Below are 26,039 nucleotides of genomic sequence, written 5' to 3'. Positions count from 1 at the left end.
TTTCTACTGTTTCTTGTTCATAATGCTACTGTAATGTATTTCAGACTAAATGTTTTACAGGAGAGTTAATTTTCAACTAATTATTCAACTTTCACAACTCAGCATTGATTTGCACCACTGTATTTTCTTGAGTCAGTCTCCAGTTTTCCTCAATGTCCAACACCCCCTTCCACTCAATTTGTGTCTATCTTCTCTTTCACCCTGTCTCTCCCGCTTAAGTTCCTCTCTGCCCCCCACTCCCTGCTTTTTTTTCCTTTCTTTTTTTGCCTCGTTGTCCCCTCCCTCCCCTCCTTTTGCTCTGAGCAGAGAGACTCCTGGCAGAGATTCAGTAGAGTAGCTGCAGGAATGGATGGCGAAAAGAAGGGAGTAGAACAGAGGAGAAGAGGGCTCAGGATTTAGCCTGTGGAGAAGCTGAATAGGCGAGAAAACAGAGGGACATGAGCAGAAGCAGGCAGGGAGAAAATATAAAAGACAGGGAGATGCAGAGAGAGAGAAAGAGATTGTCAAAAGCATCTCTCCAGTTCCTGTGTAGTCCAACAAGCTGACTGTGTTTCAGCGTCTTGCAATTTAAAACTAAAATCTGAATCTGTAGGCCACAACAAACTGACATTTTGAGGGAATTCAGAAGGAGAGTTGTATGAGCAATAAGCAACAGCGCTCAAATGGGGGGAAAAAAATTAACATTCTCCAGTAATTTCAATACTGACAAATCCAAATTTTTTATAATGCCATGTGTTATTACAAAATGATGGATAGAACAAAATTAAAGCATGCACTCTATTACATAAACCTCTAAATCTAAAGCAATCTAACATAGCAGCTACACCATAAATTCAGCCATTACAAAGATAATTATTTAATACTTAATTTAACTATATGATTAGTACTGGGGTTGTAGTAAGTGCTGGCATTAGAAACACTGATAATGCAATCCAGTTTAAAGGCAGATGTATCTAATAAAGTAGCCACTGAGTGTATGTTAAACCTTTAACTTAACTGAGCCTAACACTGCTAAGATGTTGATGGATGACAACCAAGGGTCAGGGGAATTTGGTGGCAAAATTTCAAATAAAAGACATAGTATTTCCATTTTCAAATTCAATACTTTCCTTTAGGTCAATTTAGATCTAAGAACGAACTTAATTCAGTAAATAAAAATCTTAACTAATGATAAAATGTTTAGCTGATTGCAGCTGTTCTGCAGCACCTTTTCAACCAGTGACTTCGCTAAGTATCATCAGTCATTCAAGTATTGCTCTGTTGTTTTGGTTAATATAATAATAGTAGTACACAATACTGTGAGAAATGTGGTTGTTCTAAGGAGTCAGTAAGGATGGTTTCTCTAACCAGAGGCCACCTTTCTTTAAAACATTTGAAAATCAGATCACACGGACAGAAATCAGGTTTTATAGCCAAACATTATCAGACGTAAATGTTAACTAAGTACCTGCTTGCATTACTTCTAAATATCTTTCATGCATCACAGACATCTGTGATACAAGACAACACACCAAATAGCAATATGTTGTGATGGTGCGTATCCTTGTTTTTTTTTTTTTTTTTTTTTTAAAAAGTAGTAGCAGTGGAAGCAGTACAAACACCTGCAAGAAAAGCCTCCCAGATGGTGTGAATGAGGACAGTGATTACTTATTTAGTAGCTGGGCAGAGTGAGAGAGAGCACAGAGAGAGGAAAAAAATGGGAAATGAGATAAGCAAGTCAAGAAAGAAAAACAGAGCCAAAGCAAGAGGCAGAGAAAAGACAAAAATAAAACAGATTCAAAGAGAGAAAAAGCCATGAAAGAGATAAAAACAGACAGAAAAAGATATATGGCGCAGCATGATTCCCTCTCATGTGTTCCAGCAGCTTTTCAGTTTGCATTCAGGCTGTTGTTTTTTTTTTTTCTTTCACTCCTAGACTTCCTAGATCTCTCTGTCTCTGTCTGTTTCTCAGAGACTTTCTGTCCCTGTAATTCGCTCCCTTTCACCTCATTATCAACCATTTTTCGTTTGCCATCCCAAAAATCCATCACAGCACTGACAGAAGGAGCAGGAAACCAAGGCCAACAGCTAGCAATTGTTCTTCAACTCTCTAATTTAAGTCTTTATTAGACTGATATGACACAGATAATTTCATTGAATACATATTTACATATATAATATTTGTCAACCACAGTACTTCACAGCTAGCTCTTGCTCATTCCTGTTTAAACATGAACAATGCAGAACAAAGCAAATCATAAAGGACATATAAAGCTGTGAAAGATAATCTTTTGGTTGATATCTGCCAGCTTTTATTTGCATAGAACATTTACCTCCAGTGTCTTTTAGGATTGCCATTACAGAACTGTCTGTTCTAATCACCAAAAAGCAAACCAGAATCTATCAAAAATCCCTAACATTACTGAAAAGATGATTACCATTTGAAAAGTAATTCTGTGCAACTGGGCTAGATGCAGGGATGTTGAATCCATCTTGTCAATCAATCTCTATCTCAATATTGTGTTGAAAATAATGGCACATCTTCATGCCTCTTTTTACAGTAAGTGGAGATGATTTCCTGTAATTAGCGTTTTAAATATGCTTTTTTTAGGTTGAGGAACTTTCACATATTGAACCATGAGAACATTAACACCAAAGAGTTTTTTGGTCACTCAAATTATACTTTTGGTGTTTTCACAGTCTGCACGCCGACTGCATATGTGTAAACAGGTCCACCTATGCATTCAAAGCATGCATCTGAAGCTTAATGCTCCCAAAACGGATTCATATTTAAATCACTAATGTAGTGTTATATGTGTATATGTTTTATGTGATGGAGTATTGACAGAGGTTACTTCCAAGAATCAGTTTAGTGCTGCTAACCACAAAGCCAGAGTCAAGGCATTATTGTTTTAATTTCTGTAATCACATTAAAAATACTGATCTGTGGTCATTACATGAGCTACATTTATATGTTTACATATAAACGTTGCTGGTTTTATGAGCTTTTCCTTCCGAGATCAGACATCTGACTGAATATAAACAGTGCAATCATTTACGTGGGAGTAAAGACAGCAACTGAGGAACGTTCTCATGTTCACAGACAAACTAAAACTCTTTATTTTTCAAAAGAAAACAAGTGTGGGTGATTTATGAGTGCGTGCCATTTTTAGTAAAGACCTCACAGAAACTCACATTTGCTCTGGCTGTGGTCCTTGAATGTAAATGTACATTTCCTGTATGTGCTGTGCTTCATTTTAGCCCACAGCCAGGTATGCCAGACAGGCCTGTGTGTTCTGTCATACAATGTTTAACTCAGCTGCCAGGAGCCACTGAAGTTAAGCTACTTAGGAAAAGCAAGAATAGAACGACAGGAGAAGAGAGGGAGGAAAGGGGCAAAGGGAGGGCAGGGATGAAATGAGCTTTTAGCCAGAATAGGCAGGCAGGAGAGAGGGAGAAAGAGGAGCAGAAGAGGAGAGATAGGCATGAGAGAAATGGGGCGGAGATGGGGAGGATAGGTGAGGATGAATGGAGAGATTCAGAAGGATGGAGTGGAGAGGGGAGAAGTAAATGAGAGATGAAGAGGGAGGGAAAGATGATAGCCAACAATATGAAGAGGAGTTTAAAAAGCACGGACTGAGATGAAGAGGAAAGAGGGAGAGGAGGGATTTGGTGAGGATCGATGGAGATGTGGTGGAGAAAAAGGGCTGGGGGGTGCTGGGGTGGGGGCGGTTTAGGCTGGATGGATCAAGTCCTGTGAATCGTCTCCTCCTCCACTAGTTTTTGCTGGGAAACCACATGACCAAATGAATTTCACGATTCACAGGATTGCCACACCTGGACGAGCAGGATAAACATGTTAAAGGTGTACAGCCCATAAAATCATGAGTCCACTCTGTGCTCAGTGCCTGAATCATCACAGAGTAGGAGGAGGCGAGGACAGAGGAAGAAGGGATTGGGGAAGCACAGACAAGAAAGGGGGGCTGCAGAGAAGACGTAGGAGGAGGAAGAACGGAGGAATTGACTTGATTTAGGTAAAGAAAAGAAATAGGATGATGGGCAGGGGAAAGAGGAGGATTTATGATTTGAAAAAGAGCAGAGATAAAAGACAGATGAAAGGAAGTGGAGAGAAAAGGTTTGTGAGGAGTGAGGTGATGGGTGAAAATAGTATATGAGAGACGAGAGAGGGCGAAGGATAAAAGAGGAGAGAGAGTAGACATATGGTCCTACCGTTTTCATTCTGCAAGCCAGGTGTCTACTCCCTCAGACACACACACCTGACACTATAGGGGATATTAATATCCTCTGGGCCATATGAGACAGATGGTATAGTTCATGTTAATCCCTCGCTGCCCTCCAAAACTGACCCTGCCTCAGATAGTAAACACAGTGGCAGCCAGCCAGGAATTCTCTAAAGACACTCTAAAGAGTGTTGAATACCAAAGCAAGCTGTGACCAGAAGTTGACACTAACATCACCAACCAGCTGACCAAAGCCGAGTAAATTTTCTGCCTTTATTTTTGCCTCCCAGGTGTGTATCCCATGTCTGTATCCGAGGATAAAGTGCCAGGAGAGGAGGTGGGCCGTCTTAAGGCTAAAGACCCTGACCTTGGAGACAATGGGCTGGTGAACTACCGTTTAATAGATGGAGATGGAATGAGCATGTTTGAACTGACCACTGACTCAGAGACCAGAGAGGCTGTTATTAAACTGAAGAAGGTAAGGAAAGAAAGAACCAGACTTAGAAAATTAAACCTGCAATGTTTTTTTTTTTTGTTTGTTTTTTTTTACATTTGGTGCTCACGGAAACAAACTCTGAACAGTGACATATCATCACCTTCAAAGTTGAAACATGTCCAGCAGTCACAGAGCAAATTTAGTATTCATTTGGACTTTTTTCTGGCTACGTAACAAATATTAACTAATATTCACTATCTGGCTCTTTAGCTGCTAAGTACTATGGTCACCTGCTAGCTGCAAACTTTGTCTATCAGCTGTTTGGCAAACAGGGAGTGCACAGCAGTTGGATTTTAGAGCTTTTTTGCTAGAAAATAGTTGCCTGCTGTAGCCAAAAACAACGCTGTCAGAGTGGCGAGAATGAACCACAACAGCCAAGTATGCCTCTACATACTTGATACAGAATCTTCAAATTAGTTGTGTCAATTTCTGGTAAAGAACACTGGTGAAAAGTACCGTTAGCTGATAGTGGCTGCTTCAACAGCTAGCTCTTATGGAAAGTATGTGTGCGTCACTGCCCACGTTTTCAATTTGCCAACACAGAAATGTAGTTGAGATGGCACTTTTTCTATGGACAAAGCAGTTTAGTGTGAGCCTCTGCCAGCCCAGATTTATATCTGTGTCCATACTTGTGTGTTACTGTAATGCTAAAAGAAAGAAAGAAAGAAAGAAAGAAAAAAGAGGGGTAAAAGCAGCAGAAAGGCTTTGCGGTGTTCCCTTCCATGACGACCCTCACAGTTTCTTATTGTGTTTGATATGAACACTGACTTTCACGTGTGTGTATATGTGAATGAGAGTGCATTAACTTTCATGCTTCCCTAGGCCAGCAAGCTCATCTTGTGCACTGTGACTGTAACCCACGTGTGCATGCACACACACACAGTATAACTATAGCTTTCAGTGATCCAGCTCAGCACACACAATTACTTTTTCTCACTCTCTCTCCCTCTCCCTGTGTCTCTCTAATGCCCGCATGCACACAGTCTCTTATTCTCTCAAATACACAGTCAGTCCCTCCATCTCAAACACACACAGTGCTCTGTCACATACACAGTCACACATAGACACTGTTGTATGTGGGGCTGCAGGTCAGGATTATGAGCTGAATCTTCCAGTGAGCTGTGGTAGCCTGCTAGTCCCTCAGAGGGCATCCAAACTCTGAGTCTCTCAGTTAAAAAATGATAGCATTTATAGCTGAGTTATCAATGTGTGGGGGAAAATAAGAATGAAATGTACACCAAAATCAGAAACTCACTCTTTTTTCTTCTCAGGCTCTTTTTCTTACTTCTTTTTTGGAAAACGGTTTTATGTTTGTTTTATGTTTAACCCACATAATCGCACAGAGGTGATCTTTTTCCCCAAAAATTTCCAAACCATAACCTTACTTCAGTGAAAGACTTGCCATTCAAATATGTAATTATGTGCTTAAAATTATGATGGCAGTCATGGCAAGTTGCATTTCCTGTCCAGACAGCAATGACATTGCTAAAAAGAGCTGCCAGCCTTAACCTACAGCTCGTTTTTACTGATGCGGTGGGAAAATCTCTGTCTGAATCAATCGATACAAGTCTATTTCTTGCTTTTTCTCACAACCGTCTGCATGAGTGATTCCTTTGGAGCTCAGTACTGAAGAATGGTATCAAAACTGCCAGGGTTAGGGGCTCTCTTCCCACTGGTGTCACCCAGACTGAGCACGGAAGCGAGTGAATTATAATAATGAGTAATGCTCCCTCTCCTCTCTCAACAACTGCAGTTTGTGAGACCTGGAGCGAGGCAAAAAGAATTTTGCAAATGTAATCAGATCTGAGGAAGAACTAAAATACAAATTGCCCCCACTTCCCCCATTTCCCATGTCCCTGTGTAAAAAAAAAGCACATGGGAACAGTTAAATTGTGTAGATTTTTTAAGGAGGATCCCTCAAAGAAGTTGTTAAAATCCTAAATGTACTGATGAGCAAAACAGGACAGCCCAATCAAAGTAATGAGAGTGACTGATTACACCCAAGTGGGGCACTGCTTGTGTGAGTGTGAGCATGTAAGGCTGTACCCAGTCAAAGGCAGAAAACTGTGCTTGAGAAATGTTAAATGCTTGTGTAAACATCTTATGCTCAACTTAATATAGTTAAAACTAGCCAGGACTGTGACCTCATTGCAAAAACAGTCTAGCACACACACAATGTCATACACACGAACACACACACACTTGCATGCATGCAACCACAGCTAAATGAAATCACATATACATGCTGACATTCAGTTCCACTAGAAAGCAGTGACAGTGAGGTAACAGAGCTGTAAAATCTCAGTCAGTTGAATGAAATCAATTGATCTTTTATCATTTATTCAATGTAATTAAATTATTTGAGGTCAGTTAGTTAGCACAATCAGAACCACTTGAGTTCAAGTCATTGCCACAAACTCAACCAACTACTAAGTACTAGTTTTGTTAACTTGCAGTGTTTTTGTCACAGTGTGAAGTCAGAAGGAAGTATAATTTGATGCTGATTTGAAGACAGTCTGTGTGTGTGTGTGTGTGTGTGTGTGTGTGTGTGTGTGTGTGTGTAAGGCCACAGATTGATGCCAGGAGCTATAGCACAAGAATCCTTCATCACTGATCCCTGTGTCTCATGGAATAATAGCTTAATAGTCTGATGCTGATTTGGAGTGCATGTGTGTGTGTGTGTGTGTGTGAGATGCTCACATTGTGCAACCCCACTTTTGCTCCACTCAATCTGATTATGGCATCTCAACTCGGATATGTGTCTATGTAAGTGTATGTGGAAGGGTGTGTGTGTATGTGTGTCTGTGTGTGTGATTATTGTGTCTTAATGCCTCTCTGGGGAAATCAACACCTTTTGCCCCCTGAAGGCAACGCCACATAAAAGCTAAACACGCACCAGATACACACACAGGGACACACAGACTCACACCTAAACGCACTTTCAAATCAGCAGTGAGAGTAGCCTTCGCTAATCTCTATTCTCTCGCTCTCCTTCTCACAAACACACACACACATACAAGCGCACACACACACACACACACACACACACACACACACACACACACACACACACAGGGATGAGCTTTAATCAGCTATTCTCTTTCAACTGTGTCCTGACGAAAGCAGTCCACAGAATATTAAGGAGCTGTGTGTGTGTGTGTGTGTGTGTGTGTGTGTGGTGTGTGTGTGTGTGCGTGCGCACGCATGCATGAATGCGTGTGTGCATGAGATAGAAAGGGAGAAAAGGGGGAAGGCATTATTGTGAATATTATTATCTTACACTGATTACACAAAGAGGGAGAGAATGAGGAGAGAGTGGTAGATCTGTAGACTGAGACTGGGAAATGGAGGGAGTGAGAGTGAAAGGTAGAGAGAGAGGGAGAGAGAGGGCAAAGGAGACAGAGAGAAACCCCAAGGGAGAGAGAGGGCAACAAAAAAGAGGAAATGAAAGAACTGGGTCACATCTATCCTATTAGCATTGTACCTGTCATCAACACGTTAAACACCTGCGCCGACACCACCAAGTCAGATACTGCTGTGTATGGGAAAAGAACAATCCTTTGAGAGAGGAAATGTCACTCCAGCATTGAGTCATTTGACTGAAAACAGTTCTGAATCTGATAGACTAAAAGAGCTACTGCAAGCTGCTTTCAGAGGTATTACCTGCAAATGATGGGTACTAGAATCCAGCAAAAGGAACCAATCGTATAATATTCTGGCACTCACCTTTTTAACCTTTCACTGCTGTAATCACTGAGTTCAGAACTTCTCAAAAAATAAGTACAGCTGCCCACCTTCACTGAATGATCATTCTTATTGTCCAAAATCTCATTGAACAGCAGCCCCCATCCATATTATTTGGTGTTGGTAGTCTCCGTGACCATCTTAATCACTGGTAACCCTGGGTAAATCTTGTGTGTCAACCTCATAAATCTGTAGTGGCTTCACTCTGCTTTTATAACACTTCACACAGGGCTTATGAGCCATCTCTCCTCCCACTGGGATTTCATTAAGTGATGTTAGCCTGGAGAAGAAAAGATTAAGCTTGCTCCTGGGATTTTGCCAGTTCAACATCCCTATACTAGCTAGAAAAACTGTAGTTATAAGTGGCTATTATCTGAGTTTATAACACAGGAGTGATAACCAAAAGAGCATTATTCACTGTGATTAAGGCTATGACGAAGCAGCCAGTGAGTGCAAGTTGCAGCCAGGTGCTGCTGGTAGTGTGCAAGTCCTTGTAATCAGAGCAGAGATCATCCCTTGATGTGTTATAGCTGTTATAAAATAACTGCCAACACCTTTGGTGACTTAAATTTGTCCCTGCTGTAGTATACACTCAGTAGATAAGAACGCAAGTCAGGAGAAAGAGGAAGATTCATAAGATGTACTTCACTGAGCAGACTATTTGGCTGAAGGTCATCGCTTTGTAATTGCTGTGCCACTTTTTTTTAAATGACTGAATGAAAATGTGATGTTTTCAGTTTTGGTATTGAACAGGTTACTTCAAAGCAAATACTCAAGTCAATTCAACATCAAGACCATTACAAGTCAGTGGCTTTTCTCCTAAAAGAGAGAGTGAATAGCTTAGTTCAGTATTAGTGAACTGAATCTCATGGTTTTACACTGTGATATTGAAAATCTATGCCAGAGATTTGTAAGAAATTAATTAAAAAAAGAAAAGAAAGTCAGCATAATTGTCAGCAGACTGTTGTTCATATAATCTCAGACTTAAATGTCACCACCTTGTGACCCAAAGTACTATTCCCTTTTATCATGTGGTGTACCAAACTCCTAAACCTAATCTTGGCTCATTAAAAACAGACTAGTATTGTTTTCGCCTAATGAACCACCCAACAGAAACAACCAAGTGATGCATTCCTATACATTCCTATCATATCATGTAATATCATGCAAACTGTCTTGAAATTAAAGTCAGTGTTTGGGTTACCCCTGGTTTTGTTGGTTGGTAATGATAGTGGTAATTGTTGGACTGCTGTTTTCATTCATGTGGCCACAGCTCCCCCTACCAGAAGACAGGGATACAGCACTGATCACTCACTGTGTTTCACAAAGTCAACACAACCTCTGCAGTGGATATATAGTACATTTTTGTCAGCATTCACGTACCATCATACAGCAATAGGACAGTATACCATTTTGTGTCATTACAGTTAATATTTGATCAAACTGGGATGGATTCTGATTTGAAACGTAATGATTAAGTGACGTCCATCTCTCTCTCTCTCTCTCTCTCTCTCTCTCTCTCTCTCTCTCTATCCTCCTCCCTCTCAGCCGGTGGACTTTGAAACAAAAAGGTCGTACACTTTGAAGGTGGAGGGGTCCAATCCTCATGTCGACCCTCAGTTCCTCGCTTGGGGGCCTTATAAGGACGAAGCCACAATAAAGGTATATATGTAAAATATGTTTGTAATGTTATGCATGTTCACACAAGGGTGTGCTTAGATATATGCATATGAAAAGGAAAGTGCATGTGTTTGATTATGATGGCATAATAAACTAAGCTTATAAGGGAATGCATGTTACCAGACAAATATTGCGAGGGCATTTTAACAGTTCTGCCTGTTTGTGTGTGTGATTGTGCGTGTAGATATCGGTGGAGGATGCAGATGAGCCTCCTGTGTTTGTAGCTCCCAGTTACACTTTTGAGGTAGAAGAGAATGCGCCTGAAGGCACCCTGGTGGGACGAGTCCACGCCAAGGACACTGATGTTGCCAACAACCCTGTCAGGTAACAAAGACACACAGAAACATACATTCATTAAATCAGGCTTGTAGCAGTGGGAGAATTTGAATTTCCACACAAGCGTAAACTCTCATGGAACACTGCCAAAAAAATAACTATTGAATAGTATTCCTTCAGCTACACTGAACAAACAATATGACTCAGAGAAGCTTGGCTTAACACTCATATTTTTATGCAGAAACACAGATTACATATAAAGAAGTTTTCAAAAGAATGGGAATGCAAAATAGGATTAGCAAAAGCATAGCAAGCCACATTTTATTAAAACCAACTAAAAACCAATCACTGTGTCTCTCAACAAAGCTAAACACTAGACTCTAGACTTAGCAGGGTATAAAACATGAAACACATGCCTAACTCTTTTTTTTGTGGATATCACTTAAGTTTTTAGTTAAACAATCAGGAAAACTACTGTCTTAAATAGATGTTGTAATTCACACACATCACACACACACACATATATATTCAATAATAGTACTATTGCACATGTGTTAATTTTCTGTATAGGTACATGATCCCTCGGTACACAGATGTTGAGCAGTTCTTCAGCATAAACTCAGAAGACGGTATGATTACCACAACAAGACCACTGGACAGAGAAACACAGGCCTGGCATAATATATCTGTGTCAGCTACAGAGATAGGTATGTCTGCATACTCGTACACACAGACACATACCTAAATCTAGAAAGATTTTCAGAGAACTCGGACTGAATATGGTGTGTGGGCATGTGGGTCTCTCCCTAATCTTTTCTTTGTCTCAACTAAAAGCTACAAACACACACATACCGTAATTCCCGGACTATAAAGCTGCTACTTTTTTCACACGCTTTGAAACTTGTGGCTTAAACAATGATGCCGCTAAATTATAGATTTTTACGGGCTAACGAGCTTCATGCCGCAAAAACATTTAGACACCTGCGGCTTATAGACAAGTGTGGCCTGTATATGTACTTTTTTTTTTTTTCTTTATAAATTTAGTGGGTGCGGCTTATAGTCAGGTGCGCTCAATAGTCTGGAAATTACGGTACTTCTAATTACCATCACGGCACAAACCAAAAGGTATTTAGAATCATTACTCTGTCTCCACATTCCTACCAATCGGTCTTGAATGTGAGATGACACAATGGCTATGAGGCTGTCTGCACCAATTTACTTATATTTCAGCCATTCCAGGAGAGCAGTTAGTTAAAGAGCTACAGTCTGTCTGTATTTGATCTTAGCGGCTGTGTGATTTGTGCTACTGATGTAGTATAGTTAGGCAGTGTCAAAGATGAGCAAACAGATGGAAAAATCCCAGATAGCCACCAGGCTGTACATTTGTTGGCATCCAGAGCCCAACCTGTCATTCTGTGGTGCTAGGATATACACCACTCCTCTTATGTACAGACTTTAAGTGTATTCAAGCTGCTGTCTTTAATTTTTTTCCCTCTGGGTAGGACTAAAGTTAGCATTTTTGCAATAAATGTCAGTGAGGAAGTGCCTAAATCGTGGTAAACTAATTATATATTCATCTTCAGCCATGGGGGATTGGCTTTATGCGGATTGCTATACAGTTAATGTTTGATGGTATTATTCTTGTTGAGTGTATCCAGCTGTAACCCCAGTTAGTGCTCAGTGTCTAGTGTTAAGGTCGGTGCGTGTAACTGTTTGGTATGTTGCTTTCATGTTCGGTTTGTCCATGTGGGATCTTGTGTTGTTCTCATGTTACTTTTTGATCATAAACAAATACAAACACAGATCTGCTGTGTTTTATTGGCTATTGATAGATGTGCAAGTTATTGGAGACTCTTTGTAGCCAAATCTGTGACATCTGTGTGAACTGCTTTTCACAGTTTTGTTAATTGGATGCACAAAAAAAAGCGGGGGCGGGAAGACACCAAAATGAAAGAAAAGCTGAATACTAAGTACAAACAGCTGTTGAGGCACCACAAAGATTTTAACTGTTTGCTTTAATTTAACTGTTCACTATTGCTTGACTTGGGTTGTTACAGGCACAGAAGTTGCTCAGTAACACAAAGAACAGCTAGCTAAACCTTGATGCAGTGAAAGAGAGGTGAAAAACTACAGTTGAGGCCCCAGTGAAACTTTTAACTGCCCATCTCCACCACAAACACTCTTGCTAACTATACAGAGAGAGTGAGGGAATGAAAGATGAGAATGCCAGTTGACCCACAGGCCCTCCGGAGCTTTCTCTCCCCAGCTTCGGCCCCACATCCCTCCAGCCAGCGAGCCACAGCGGCCCCACCCTGGTATTCTGTGGTTGGGGCTCAAACTAGCAGAGCGCCGCGTGGTTTCCCTGTGGCGTGCTAGACGCCAGACGGCCAGATGGAAACGGGCTTGCCGCCCACAAAGCTAGGGCCATTGCAGGCTATGATAACCGCTAACAGGCCCTGGGAAGCTAAATAAATGCCTAGTAATGACAGGGTAGTGGAAAAATCATACTGACTAGAATTGCAAATATGCAAAGCAGTAGAGTGTAGTTTTTTTGGGTTTTTTTTTGTTTTTTTTTGTCAGTCAATGGATAGAAAAATACACTGTTCTCTCTCATTCATATTCTGAATGAATCAGGAGTTCATATTTGCTGAATATGTCTATTTTGGCTGTTTAGACATTGTCTGTCTGATTCACACTGTGTTTTTCTTCATTTTAATCTCCAGCAGGCATAACTCGACATTTGTCACTTTCGCATATCAAAACGGTTTTAGTAAAAGCATGCTAACTGAGTGGCAGGCTGTCTGACTGGATATTCTGATGCTTCCCAAACTCATGTCTGTAATTTCGCAAATCAAAATAACAAATAGCTGCCTGAGTGGCTGACTGATAGGCAGGCAATCTCACTGGAAAATATTCAGTTAGCTTTGTGTTCAGCCAATGTCAAACATGGATGAGAATAGAGAAGACACACAAGCAATTACACACACACACACACACACACACACACACACATATTCAAGAACCAATGACATTCTGTCTTTAATGACTCTGATGCTTTGATGCAGCAAAATGTTGATGATTTTGCCTTATAATCTATATGTGTGTGTGTTTATGTGTAGGAGGCCACCATCAAGACACCAAAGTGCGTGTTAACATCAAAGTGAAAGATGTGAATGACAACCCTCCAGAGTTTGCTACCAACAATGAAGTCCTCATGTGTGAAACGGTTGCGCCAGGGAAGGTACATCTGTGCATGTGTATATGCATGTTTGAGCACATGTGTTTTGGATGATTATGGTACCCAAGCCTAAAATTTACCCACAACCAGTACTGATGTCTTTCCTTCTGATTCATGTTTCCCCGTGTTTGTGCGTGCTGGTGTGTGGTTTAGGTTATTGAAACAGTAAGTGCAGTGGACAAAGATGAGATGGCTCACAGACAACACTTCACATTCAGCCTCGCCCCAGAAGTCGCCCACAACCATAACTTCTCCCTCAAAGACAACCGAGGTAGATGACCTTTAAAATATATGTTTTTCTATCTCTCCCACTTCTTTGCTTTCTTTTTGCTTCTTTCTTACTTTCTCTTTCTAGTTTTTTCTAGCAGCCAATCTTAGTGTTTCTTCATCTGTGGTCTCTTTCTGTCTCCCCCCACCCCCTTTCACTCAGATTAGATCAAAGCATAACCAGATGGAGGCTTACAGTACCTTGTAGAAAGCAGCAGGTGCTGTGAATCTCTCCCTCACACACATACACACACACAAATGCACACATGTCCTGCAGGCTGTATTAATTGCAGTGGGGTCTCTGTCCGTCTGTACATATATCTTAGGGGGCCAACAGATTGAATTACATTTTGTGAGTACTGGGAGGGAGACTAAAAGAAAGGAAATGAGAGATAGCAAGAAAGGAAGAATATATAGAGAAAAGAGGCTGTAAGAGACTGAAGAGGAGAAGAACACAAAAGTGGAAATGTAAACTGTGTTGTGCAGAGTTTCATATGATCAACAGGGAGGAAAGCACAGGATCTATAACAAAATCGAGGAGTGTTATCTTTAATCCCTGTGTATCAGCACCATAATATACCATTTAAACAGACAGATGGATAGACAGACATAGAGATGGATAGACAGACAGACAGAAAAGAAGTCACTCTTTCCATCTGTCCAAATACTCTGAGATGCCTGAGATCCACACACATGCAAACACACATGCTCACACACAGCTGTCAGGGAGTACCAGAGTTGGCAGGAGGCTGATAGCAACAGATGATAGTGACATCAGTAACAGGGAGGGCTGGGGTCTACCCTCACTCTCTTTTTGAAAAGTTTTAGTGAGCCCCTCTAAGGTGTTTTTTTTTTTTTTTGTACTCACAAGCAACTGTGTAGTATCTTCCTTTTACCTCTACTTTATTTTGATATTGTTTAAGTACTGTACACTGTCATTTGACTTGTATACAAATGATTAGTGTTTGCTATTCTTCTGTACAGTAAAACTTGAGAGAGTGAGGCTTAGACTGTGTATTGAAGTGGGGTCATTTGAGAAAGGTTTAATAGAATCAATGGGAAAGAAAAACAAAGATCATCACCTGTGTGTGTGTGTGTGTGTGTGTGTGTGTGTGTATGCGTGTGCGTGTACGTTAAATATAGCAAATTTTCTCCAAGAGTAAGTCTGTATACATTTAACATAATTTGCTGTCCATCCAACAGTTTTGAACCATTTTTCCTCAGAGTGCTGCAAGTAGGCACAGCACAGTAACTTTTATATGTTCCACTTACATTGCTGTGTAATGTATTTTTAATGTACAGTAAATGTTAAATACTGTTTACTTGGTGATGAAGCTTGTGAAATGCCTCCAACGTAACTCACCCCATCCTGCTTTGGCAAGAAACCCAATGTGATTTAGAAAAGAAATGCTGGGATATGAAGGAGGAGAGGCAGACAAAAGGAAGTGTTTTTGAAGGCAAAGCTAACTGCTAGTCCATGTCATAACAGAAGTAACAGCGGCTTTTGATTATACTTCTTCCTCAACTGATGAATGGACCCACTATTAATTTTATTTTGTTGAATTTAATATCACCAAAGTCACACCTCATTGGCTCTAGTGTGTGTGCAATATGTGCATCTGTGTGTGGACACTGCAATAATAAACAAGGAAAATGTGCAAAAAAGTGTATGAGTTTCAGAGAGAGCAAATGAGGAAAAAGTGTGATATGTGTGTGTGTATTTTTTTGCATATGTATGTGAGTGTGTGTCAATGTCCAAGCTAGCAATTAAAGTCTAAACACAGAGTTTAGTATTAGCAACTCAGCAGAATGTACTACTTACTTTCTTTATATTCTTATATTCTTTATACTTGTTGTACTTCTCTATCATTTAACCTACTCCTCTTTCTATCATTGGGCTATGTCTGTGTGTCTCCACAGACAGCACAGCCAGTATTTATGTGCTCCGTAAAGGATTCAGTCCGTCTGACCCAGGATGTTTACTACCTTCCCATTGAGATAAACGACAACGGTTTCCCCGCTATGAGCAGCACCAACACCCTGACCATCAGGGTGTGTTCATGTGACAGCAAAGACACCATCCTCTCTTGTAACGTGGAGCCCTACGTCCTACCTGCTGGTCTCAGCACCGGGGCACTGATAGCTATACTGGCGTGTATTGTCATTCTGCTGGGTAAGAATCTAAAATCTTGCTTATAATAGATTTGTCAGGTTGGGAACACCATAAAGGATTACTGATAAGATTTCCTCATCGTGACATGAAATTTCAGTTGGTTGCCTGATATAGATTATCTAGCTGTGTGTTCACAGAAGGAGTCTTTAAGCCAAGTCTGTCAGTTCACTGTCACATGCCTCATATTTAATTTACACTGAGGTGAAACATGAGGGATTCGGTGAGTCTGTCCATCTCTACATCCTCACTGTACTGCACTGTTCTACCTCTTCTTTCCACAATTAGAGGTCCTTGAGTCACGTGTCTCAGCAGTTACAAAATCACTCTCATACCCCAGCCTTGCATTGTCATTTAGCATGGGCACATTGTCTGAGGAACAACAATGGTATTGTTGTTTATGTTTTTGTTCTTTTGTTTGTTTTATGAAAATGTGTACAATGACCTTTCAAAAGTTTTCAATTGTGTTTTTAGCTTTAGTTTTCCTCTGCCCACTATGTAACCCACATCACACTTATCTGTCTTCCTTTTCTCATGTACTGTCATGTACCTGCTTATTGTGTCCTCACAGGATGAGTTTATGCTGCATTTTAGCCATAGTACTACACAAGTGAAAGCCTTTTAAAGGCTTGACATGTTGATAACCACCTGCAATTAAAATGGCGTATGTGCATAGCACAATATTAATTAAACTGTCCAAGGTCTAATCTCCTGGAGTGCATACTAATTATCTAATGTTCGCTTTTCTACTTTTCACAAAGATTGTGAGGATCGTTATGTAATCAGTAAATGCAGGGCAATTTTTAAATAGTGTGTTTGTGTGTTTCTCTTTGGCAGCAATAGTGGTGTTGTTTGTTGCACTGAGGCGTCAGAAGAAGGAGCCATTGATAGTGTTTGAGGAGGAGGACATCAGGGAGAATATCATCACTTATGATGATGAGGGAGGTGGCGAGGAGGACACGGAGGCTTTTGACATCGCTACACTGCAGGTATGAAGAGGAGCAGGGTGGCAATAAACATCCAAGTATTTTTTTTAATGGTTTAAATGCTTTTGTTTAAGGAGATAATAGGTACAGTACAAGTAGTTAAGTAAGACTAACTCAACTTTACCACAGGCAGGTCAAATGCCATTTGTATCTCTCAATTTCTGCTGACTGTTAAATGCTAACATACTATGAAAATACAAATCTATTTATATTTTTTGAATTCTTTTGTCTTTTTTTTGGTTCGCTTTTTTGTCAGTATAATGGATCAAATCTGGCAGCGAAAAAATGCACATTTTCTTCAGCTCTTTCTCATTCTCTACAACTTTTAAAACCCTCTTTACAGTTTTATCTGACTGATTTTAAAACGAGGTGCTCTCTTTCAAACTGTTCAGAACCCAGATGGTGCCAATGGTTTCCTGCCGAGGAAAGACATCAAGCCAGAGCTTCAATATCCTATTAGGCCTGGTATTGGCCGTCCTGCAGCCAACAGCGTCGACGTTGATGACTTCATCAAGACTCGTATTGCAGAGGCTGACAGCGACCCAACTGCACCGCCCTACGACTCCATTCAGATCTACGGCTACGAAGGCAGAGGATCATTGGCTGGCTCATTGAGTTCCCTCGAGTCTGTCACAACAGAGTCTGACTTGGATTATGACTATCTGCAGAGTTGGGGGCCGAGGTTTAAGAAGCTGGCGGATTTGTACGGGACCAAAGACTGCTCCGTTAATGATGGTGATGATGGTGAAGACTCTTAACAGTGGTCTTACTGAGTGGACGCCCCTGATTTCTGATTTATTGATTCCATGAGGATTTGTTACCTGAGGGTTAACACTCCCCAGTTTCCGATTGTTACCAACTACCAACTGATCAGTTCATGCCAATTTGTCAACGAACGTTAACAGCTCTTCTTCCCTGGCGCCTCCCTGGTCCTCCAAGACGATTTGTTATTGAACATGTGATGACCGCTTGGATTCAAATCCCCTCCCAGTTTTTCCCAAATGTCTCCTTTCCCTCCTATATCTCTTTCCCTCTCTCTATTTCTACAGACTTGAGCATTGTAGGGCTGGGAGTTTTGTTATGTCACCATTTGTCTGTCTGGAAGTAAATTGCTGGGAAAAAAAATTGCTGTATGATCAAAATGACTTGCTTAAACTGTTTAGTTTATTAGAGGTTCTATATACTTTTGTGGACTGGATTCACCTACTCCCTCAGTGGTTCCTGAGAGAGATTTTATTCCCTTAACAGGTTCCTGAGTGGTCTTAACAGGTCACATAGTAGCTGTCTTTGTGATGTATGTAAAGACACACTAGAGAGAGAGGGAAAGAGAGAGATACAAGCAAATTAAAAGAAAATGTTAGTATGGGATCCAGCAACTGCCTGATTTTATGAAAACAAAGTGAAAGACAACAGTGTGTCAGTAGGGTCAAACAGTTGAAACAAAACGCTTTTTTTCAAGTTGTTTGCTGTGTGTGCAGAATTCAGCTGGTACTGTGGTTTAGATGGCGTGACAGACTCTGGGTTGTTGATACTTTGAAGATGCTCACAGCATCTTCACAGTATGGTGGCCTTATAATAAATAAACAACAACTCCAGGGGTAAACACAACAAGACTAATAATAGAGACCGCTAGCTTCAGTAGCTACACACAGACAAACGAACACACAAGGATTGAGTATCTGTGAAAATGCTACTCAAATACCATTTTTTTGTACTCCCAAAAAGAGACAAACAAAACATGAATTCAGTTTTAAAACTGTGGATGATTCTTTGTTTTCATTCTTCACCACAAAGAAGACATGATGTCCTGTCCCCCATCCATGCCCCTGTGTCCCATTCCTCCCATCAACAATCACTTCCCATACTAAGTCCACCAATGAATGATCACTTCCCATACCAAGTCCACCAATGAATGATCACTTCCTCATTCGGAGTCCACCAACGATGATCAATCACAATGAGTAAAAACCTGTGAGCTCTAAAAACCGCCTTAAACTTAATGGACACTCTTGCAACGCAGTGCATTCTCTTTTTTTCTCTTTTTGTTTCTTTTTGTAACTTGAAAAGTATATTCAGAAAGCAAACTATTCTCCATGTTAGGTATGTACAGAGCAATGTGCAGACGTGATAAATCACTTTGAGGATCCAAGTTGCGCCTCGTGCACTCTTAAAATAGAATGTACTGTTTCTGCCGGCACGGTAAATGTAGTCAGAGAAAATGTGCATTGTGTTTATTTTCCCAACACCAGCTATGTTGGCAGCAACACCTGTTGTATCAACATGTGTTGCTATTTAAACATAAAATGTGCACATTGGAAAACAACACAAGGTGCATTTTCTGAACCACATACACGAAGAGGCTGAAACCAGAACATCCTTTTTAAGCGTGTCGGTTCTTGTTCAATCTCTTTTTTAATGTTATTATATTATTATGGTTATTATTGTTGTTTTTTATTATTATTATCATTATTATGACAATAATTGTTCTTTCTTTTGCTGCAGCTACACAGGAACAAATTCATGTTTAACTTTTTGCAGCACAGATTTGAAGTAATTATGGTTGTCTCAACATGGAGAGATGACAAGGTCTTTGATTTTCAGTTCTGGACACCTTTCAGAAATTTACTGCGAAAAGTTAAATATCAGCTTTGGTTTATGCCTGTGTGAATACAACCTCTCTTTCTTTTGTTTTCGTTTCTTTTTTTTTCCCATTATTTGGCGTTTCGTCGTTCTTTCTCCCTGTTCAAGAGAAAAACTAGCGATCTGTGTTTGTTGCAGTGAGAGAACGCCTCGTTTTTATTCTCTGTCAAGTTTTATGGTACCGATTTGTACAATTTTAAAAGTTCTTATTTTAGTATACATGCAGAATATTCCAGTATTACAACAAAAAACATGTTAAGAAGATAAGATTAAAAAAATGTTACAGCATCACACTTATATTTTCTGAACATTGTACTGTTGCTTTACTATGTGCTTCAATCTCCGAAGCGAAAAAAAACTTTGAAATAAATGCTCTTTTTATAAAATGACATTGAACTGCGTGTGGGATTAAAATTTGTGTTAGCCTTGTTTATAATTTTACTGAAAGGACAGTCATTAGATGATGTAGTGGTAATCAGATGGTTTATCTGCAGTCCATACATGGAAGAATACAGCAATAAGTAGAAAAAAATTCAAAAAATATGAGTGATAGTAAATTTGAGAATGCTAGCCCAGTAAAATGTAAATGAGCCAATGTCCGTTTGTCATCTGTGAACCTAGGTTCAATCAAGTACATGACATTGAAAGAAGAGGGCTAATTTTCTTTCTAGAAATCCATTTAAATCTGACAGCTTGGTAATGAAAGGAAATCATAGAAAAAATAAGCAAGACTAATTCCTTGTTCAGCCCAATGTCAGCCCTGCATGTGACAACAAAGCCTCCCTCATTCATCTGATTGAGTCCAGTCTCTCAACACACCCAAACCTCACTCAACTTTGGGCACAACACAACACAAGGTCATCAAGTGAGGGGCTGCAGTGACTACTCAAATACATGCAAGTGCACACTCATGGTTCATGTAACTGCATTTCTACTGTTCACCTCATTTTTCATCAAAACAAAAGAAAATAATTGCCATTGGGATAACCTTCCAGAGGTGTAAAGTTTTGTCTCACATTATAGTCCACACACACCTTTGGAAAGACACATTAATACATTAATAATTCACCTCCATCATAAGGAAATGCCATGCACATGTGCAAACACATAAACACAAAGTATACAGACACACACACAGACTTCATTCACTCAGTCCTAGCACACAGACTTCATTCACTCAGTCCTAGGGGAGCAACACTGAGAAAGGTCAGGCTGCACTTTGGATAAACAACAAAAGAGGTGATATAGAAAGAGAGCGACGGTGAGAAGACAAAGGAAGAAGTGAAAGGAGAAGGGAAATGGATCAGAGTGAGCAGGGAGTGAGAGAGGGGCAAAGGATGAGAGAACTGGTGCAGCAAAATTATACCCTGCACCATGTTGCAGAAATATTACTGAGATTTTATTAATCTACTGTGGAGAGGACATGAGGGTGCGGCATTAATATTTCCACTGATCTCTGACCTGGCTTGAATTACAGTATTTTGTGGAATTAAAAGCAAACCCTTTCACAACACAGCGTTCACAATAAATTATGGCTGCAACTAACAATTATTTTCATTATGCATTATCCATTTTCCATTTTCTCAATCATTTCAGTTTATAAAAATCTCCAAAAATATTGCAAAATGCACAAAACACAATTTCCCAAAGTCCAAGTTTACATACAATCCAATTGTTACGACAGGTGCATACACTTCAAACCAAAGGAAGTCACAAATGGAAATAACTTGTTTCCTGAACAGAAGCGCAGAAGGTGATTTACCTGTAGTTAAATCACTCACACAGTATCTGTAGTGTCTCAGTCAGTGAAACCACTTTTCTTTGCTGTAGTCAGAGTTTGTGATTTACCCTGAGGTGACTCTACTTCCACATAATTGCAGAAGAACAGAGCAACTTTCTTTCAAAAGAAACAAAGACAGTAATGTAAATACCAGAATCCAGCTGCTTGTTGTTCAACATAGAACAAACAAAGGAGAAAGGGCAGGACAGATAAATAATATTAGCAAGTGAATTAGCAAAATATATGTGATGGAAGTAAGGGGAGTGGAAATAACAAAGGAGGAAAGATCAAGGGGAAATGAGAAAAAAGAAATAAGTAAACTTCTGTGCTTCCTGCTAACTGTGTTCTCACTGAAGTGGTTGGTAGAGAGAGGAGAGGTGAACTTCCGCACCTGAATGAACCTTTTTTGCTGCGTCCCACTGGGAGAAAGAGAGACGAGACAGAGGGAAATCGAAGGAGAATCAATCAGAAAAAGGAAGAGGATAAGTAAACCATTGTGTCTGCCAGCTAAAGGTGAAGGAGGGGAAGGAAGAAGGAATGAGGAGACACAGACAGGAGGGCATGTAAAAGAATGAGTTCAAGAAGAGGGGAGGATTAAAACGCAGAGGATGCAGCAAGGATGAAAAGAGGGGAGGTGAACTTTTGCACCTGTTAATGCAAAGTTAGCATCTCCAGCTGGGAGAGAGACAGATGCATTTACAAGGACAATCAGGTTTGGCTGGTTAAAGTAAGAGAAAAAAGGTTTTAATAGCTAATGGGCCAAATGTGATCATGTTAGGGAATTTAATCAGATACTGTAGCAGTTTAAGAAGCCATCAGAAGATCAGCAGGCTGTTGCACCAACCACTGTATTTGTAATTTCAAGGGTAGGTTAGTGTGAATGGCCAAGATGGCTGAGATGGAAGCTTTCTGTAGAATTTTGCTGATGTTGTTTTCAGTTATGATCATACTTGTGCCTGGTACTGCCATCAATACCTTAGGAGAAAATGTGACAACATCCAGCAAAGGTGAGTATGATTAATAATTTTCTGATATTAAACTAAAACTTGTCATACATTAATTCTCTTTTTATACAGCACTCTAGTAATTAGACTTGAAATGAAAAGCATTTGCATAATCATAGATTCTGAATTTGTCAATGATGGAGAGGGTGTAGACACACGTTTAAGAGATTTTAACAAGGAAATTGATTTTTTTGTGGGAAAAAATATGCTTAGAGAATAAGTAGTGACAGTGCACCTGACCAAAGTGGTGAGGTATGTGTGAAAGTAGAAAGTCAGAACCAATGTCCATTTTAACTAGTGAAACAGGCAGCACCAGATCAATGCTGCGAGTTACAACTCTATATTGTTCCTACTTGAGAATGAGTGTGTCCTATCCTCATTATTTAAATCCTTAAATACCTAAACTCCATGAGTCCCCTAGGAGCCAGACATCATTCTGCACCACAAAATCTCATCAGTGGACATTGAAAGAGTGTCTGTGAATGAGGGGACACTGTGATGGTGTGGGTATGTGTATGTCTGTTGAAAATGTGAGCATCCAAAAAGAACAGTGTTTCCACTGAAATATTTTTGCACACAGGTTTGTTTTCCTGTGTTTGTGTGTGATGTACTAAAGTGACATTGTTAGTATTCATGTCAAAAATACACTATGCAGCAGTTTGGATTAATCTGCAGCTCACACTCTGTTTTTCGTGCCTCATGTGGAGAACACACTGCTGCTTTGTCTTTGCATGGTAAGTCCACTGTGGGTGTGGGTGTTTGGGCCAGGGCTTGTCTATTTGTGTCCTCTTTTGCTTCTATTATTGTGAAGACCAGTTTTAGGCTGTGAGAATGAGGACACTTTTTTGAAAGTTAAAGATTTTGTCTGGACCTCACTTCTTCAAAGGTGGGTTTGAGAGTCAAGATTTGGTTTGAGGGTTTGAATTACATGTACAGGGGTGTCTCCATAGTAGTGATGTAAGGAACCACAGGCACAAAAACAAAGGTGACCTAAAGAATGCAAATGTCTCCCCAAATCAATAAGACTGACTTAAAGGAGATTTGCCAGCATAACTTAACTACAGTGTACATTGTGTTGAAACATATTGATAGTAACATCATGTTTAAGATTTCTTCCAGCTAGGAGGAGGAACAGAGGACACTGTGAGCAAGGCAGTCTTACATTCATACACAGTCTTACATGTTTTATTTTTGCCTGGACACAGAGGCAAACAACACCAGCAGGGACAAACTAGGCTCTTTACCTTTCAAGCTCCAGCTACTGTGGCCATACCTGGCTTTTGGTAACATTAGCTTGGTGACACCTGTAGCACACATCAGAAATGCCACAAAGACATAAGTAGCAGTCAAGGCAGAGTGTCAAACGTGTGTCCATCCATGACTGACTGTGGTCAAACTGGAATTTTTTCAGGAGAGGTGACATGTCAAGATGCTGCCAGTGTGTTTGGATGCATTCATGGCTGAAATGTCTGGACATTTTGATCTCTCATGTCCCATAGAAAATTAATAGGGGCAAACTCTGCACGCACGTGCTTAAAGTAGGTCGGCACCAAACACAAAAGTTAGTTCACTTTGAGGAAATGGTGCTACATTAAAAGTTACAGCAGTCAAAAACAGCTTTCATTCCATTGCAAACAAGTCAAGTGTCCTGCATCAAATACAGGGTTGCCTGCGATTCTGGTCCTTAAGAAGAATTAGAAAAAGAAAGCAACAAGGGATCTTGCATAATTACACAGCGTGCTCTCTTGAAAGTTCCCATGGTCAGCAGATTTGTTTCATAGTAGATTAGCTTTTGAATTTATGATAAAATCCTATATAGTTTCCACAATCACAAAATCCTGTGGTTGGTCCAGTTTACAGTCTCACAGACCTTTTTAATTGGTCATTTGAGCTCTTTAGTCCACAGCAAAGTTTGATTGACAGTGCAAAAGATCCCTGAAACATATTATCTCATGATAAAATCTGTTCAATTGAAGTCTTTCTACATATACATTACTGACATCCATTACTTGGCTAATAAATCAAGAATTACACCAATTCTAACAATAGCAACATATATTTGATAATATTAGTTTATCTGGTTAATTCACCTGTGTTTGCTTTCTCTCTGTTTCTGTCTGATTCCTGTAGACTAGTGTGGATAATCTTGATATGACACTGAAACAGCCCTGAGATCAACACATTAGACTAATTCACATATCACATGACTATGTGACATAATCACTTCTCCTGGAGAATAATGCCACTTGAGTTGAAGCACAACACTGTCTTGTGTCTTGTTGTTCAGTTTGTTTCCATACAGTATTCCCCCCGTGCTATATCATCTCGTGCACTTGAGCATCGTGGAAAGAAACTGAAAAAGCATGATTCAGCAGCTTTAGAGCAAGCAGACTGGAAAATAATACAAGTCATTTGAAGTGGTACTTTTTAGGCTCACAAATATGTTGTTTTTTCCTTCTTCCTTCTACTTTCTACGCTTAAACTTTCTAGCTGAGCTTGTGGCCTACATGACTATATATAAATCCATCCAGGGGTCTTTAAAACACATAAATACTTGATGAAAACATGTTTGCTTCACGTCAATCAATAAGTAGTAGCTTAATTAAAGTGAAAGCTGCCATCTCACCTGTGCCCGTGTTAAATTAATCCACAGTCACAAAGGCTAAACACTACAACAGTTAAGAAGCTAAAGTTTGTTGCCGATTTGTTTACCTCCCTTCATTTCATTTTTAATGATCTTTCTGTATCTGACGTCACTCCTGATTTATTTCAGTGTCTTTTCTATTTTCCTTCTGAATCCTCACCTTCCCCTCACACTTGTCTTTTTGCTCTCTCATCCTTCTTCTCTCTCCATCCATGACTCTCATGCCTCTCGCTCCTCTCTCCCCAGTTAAGATAATTACAGTTCATTCTGTGTCAGTGTGTAGGGGGATCCCAGGCTGGCTGAAGCCTGATTAGTTTTTAATCATGAAGTGGCACTTGAGTAAACAGGAAAATATTCTTCCCGTCATTCCAGAGAGGAGAGATGTGTGTGTGTGTGTGAAATAGTTTGTGTACAAGCTGGATGGACGTCCTTGGGTGCACTACAAACAGACAGACAGTAAGTTAATTAACCAGTCAGGCAGCCAGTCAGTAATGCAGTTATTCATTCAGTTTGCCAGCAAGTCTGTAAGTTGGTTAGATGCATGGGGAATGTGTTTTTGTATCAACTGGATGTCCTTGAATGCACTGCAAACAGAGACACAGTAAGCAACCACTCACATGGTAAATTAACCCATCAGTCAGTCAGTAAGTTAATTACTGACATGGAAAGTTAGTCAGTTGTTTAAAGAGTCAGCCAATCCAACCTTCTGTAAATACATATCATTCAGTCAGTTTGGCAGATATACTGATCTTTCAGCGTGAATCTTAATCCTACAGGCATTTGACAGACGTTCACGTCACCAACAGAAACTCCCACAACATTATACAATACAGTAAAAATAATTTTAAACTGAGATTTGTTATGAACTCATTACAAAGATGTCCATGAAGGCAC

At 40.0% G+C, this 26,039-nt stretch overlaps 1 protein-coding gene across 1 annotated transcript in view; it reads left to right on the top strand.

The window, feature by feature from the left end:
• Positions 1 to 20,106, top strand: part of cdh11 (cadherin 11, type 2, OB-cadherin (osteoblast)) — an 83,247-nt gene extending 63,141 nt beyond the window's left edge. Inside the window, 10 exon segments of the mRNA XM_018693795.2 lie at positions 4,511 to 4,698; positions 10,009 to 10,122; positions 10,325 to 10,464; positions 10,987 to 11,123; positions 13,536 to 13,657; positions 13,808 to 13,925; positions 15,842 to 15,882; positions 15,884 to 16,094; positions 16,929 to 17,080; positions 17,470 to 20,106. Of these exon segments, the coding sequence (XP_018549311.1) occupies positions 4,511 to 4,698; positions 10,009 to 10,122; positions 10,325 to 10,464; positions 10,987 to 11,123; positions 13,536 to 13,657; positions 13,808 to 13,925; positions 15,842 to 15,882; positions 15,884 to 16,094; positions 16,929 to 17,080; positions 17,470 to 17,835 (1,589 nt within the window). The 3' untranslated portion in view covers positions 17,836 to 20,106.
• The last annotated feature ends 5,933 nt before the right edge of the window (positions 20,107 to 26,039 follow it).

This window comes from Lates calcarifer, linkage group LG16_LG22 (genome assembly GCF_001640805.2).
Source record: "Lates calcarifer isolate ASB-BC8 linkage group LG16_LG22, TLL_Latcal_v3, whole genome shotgun sequence".
In the NCBI taxonomy this organism is placed as follows: Eukaryota; Metazoa; Chordata; class Actinopteri; family Centropomidae; genus Lates; species Lates calcarifer.
Note: the sequence above shows the minus strand (reverse complement) of the source record. Positions and strands in the feature narration are given on the sequence as shown.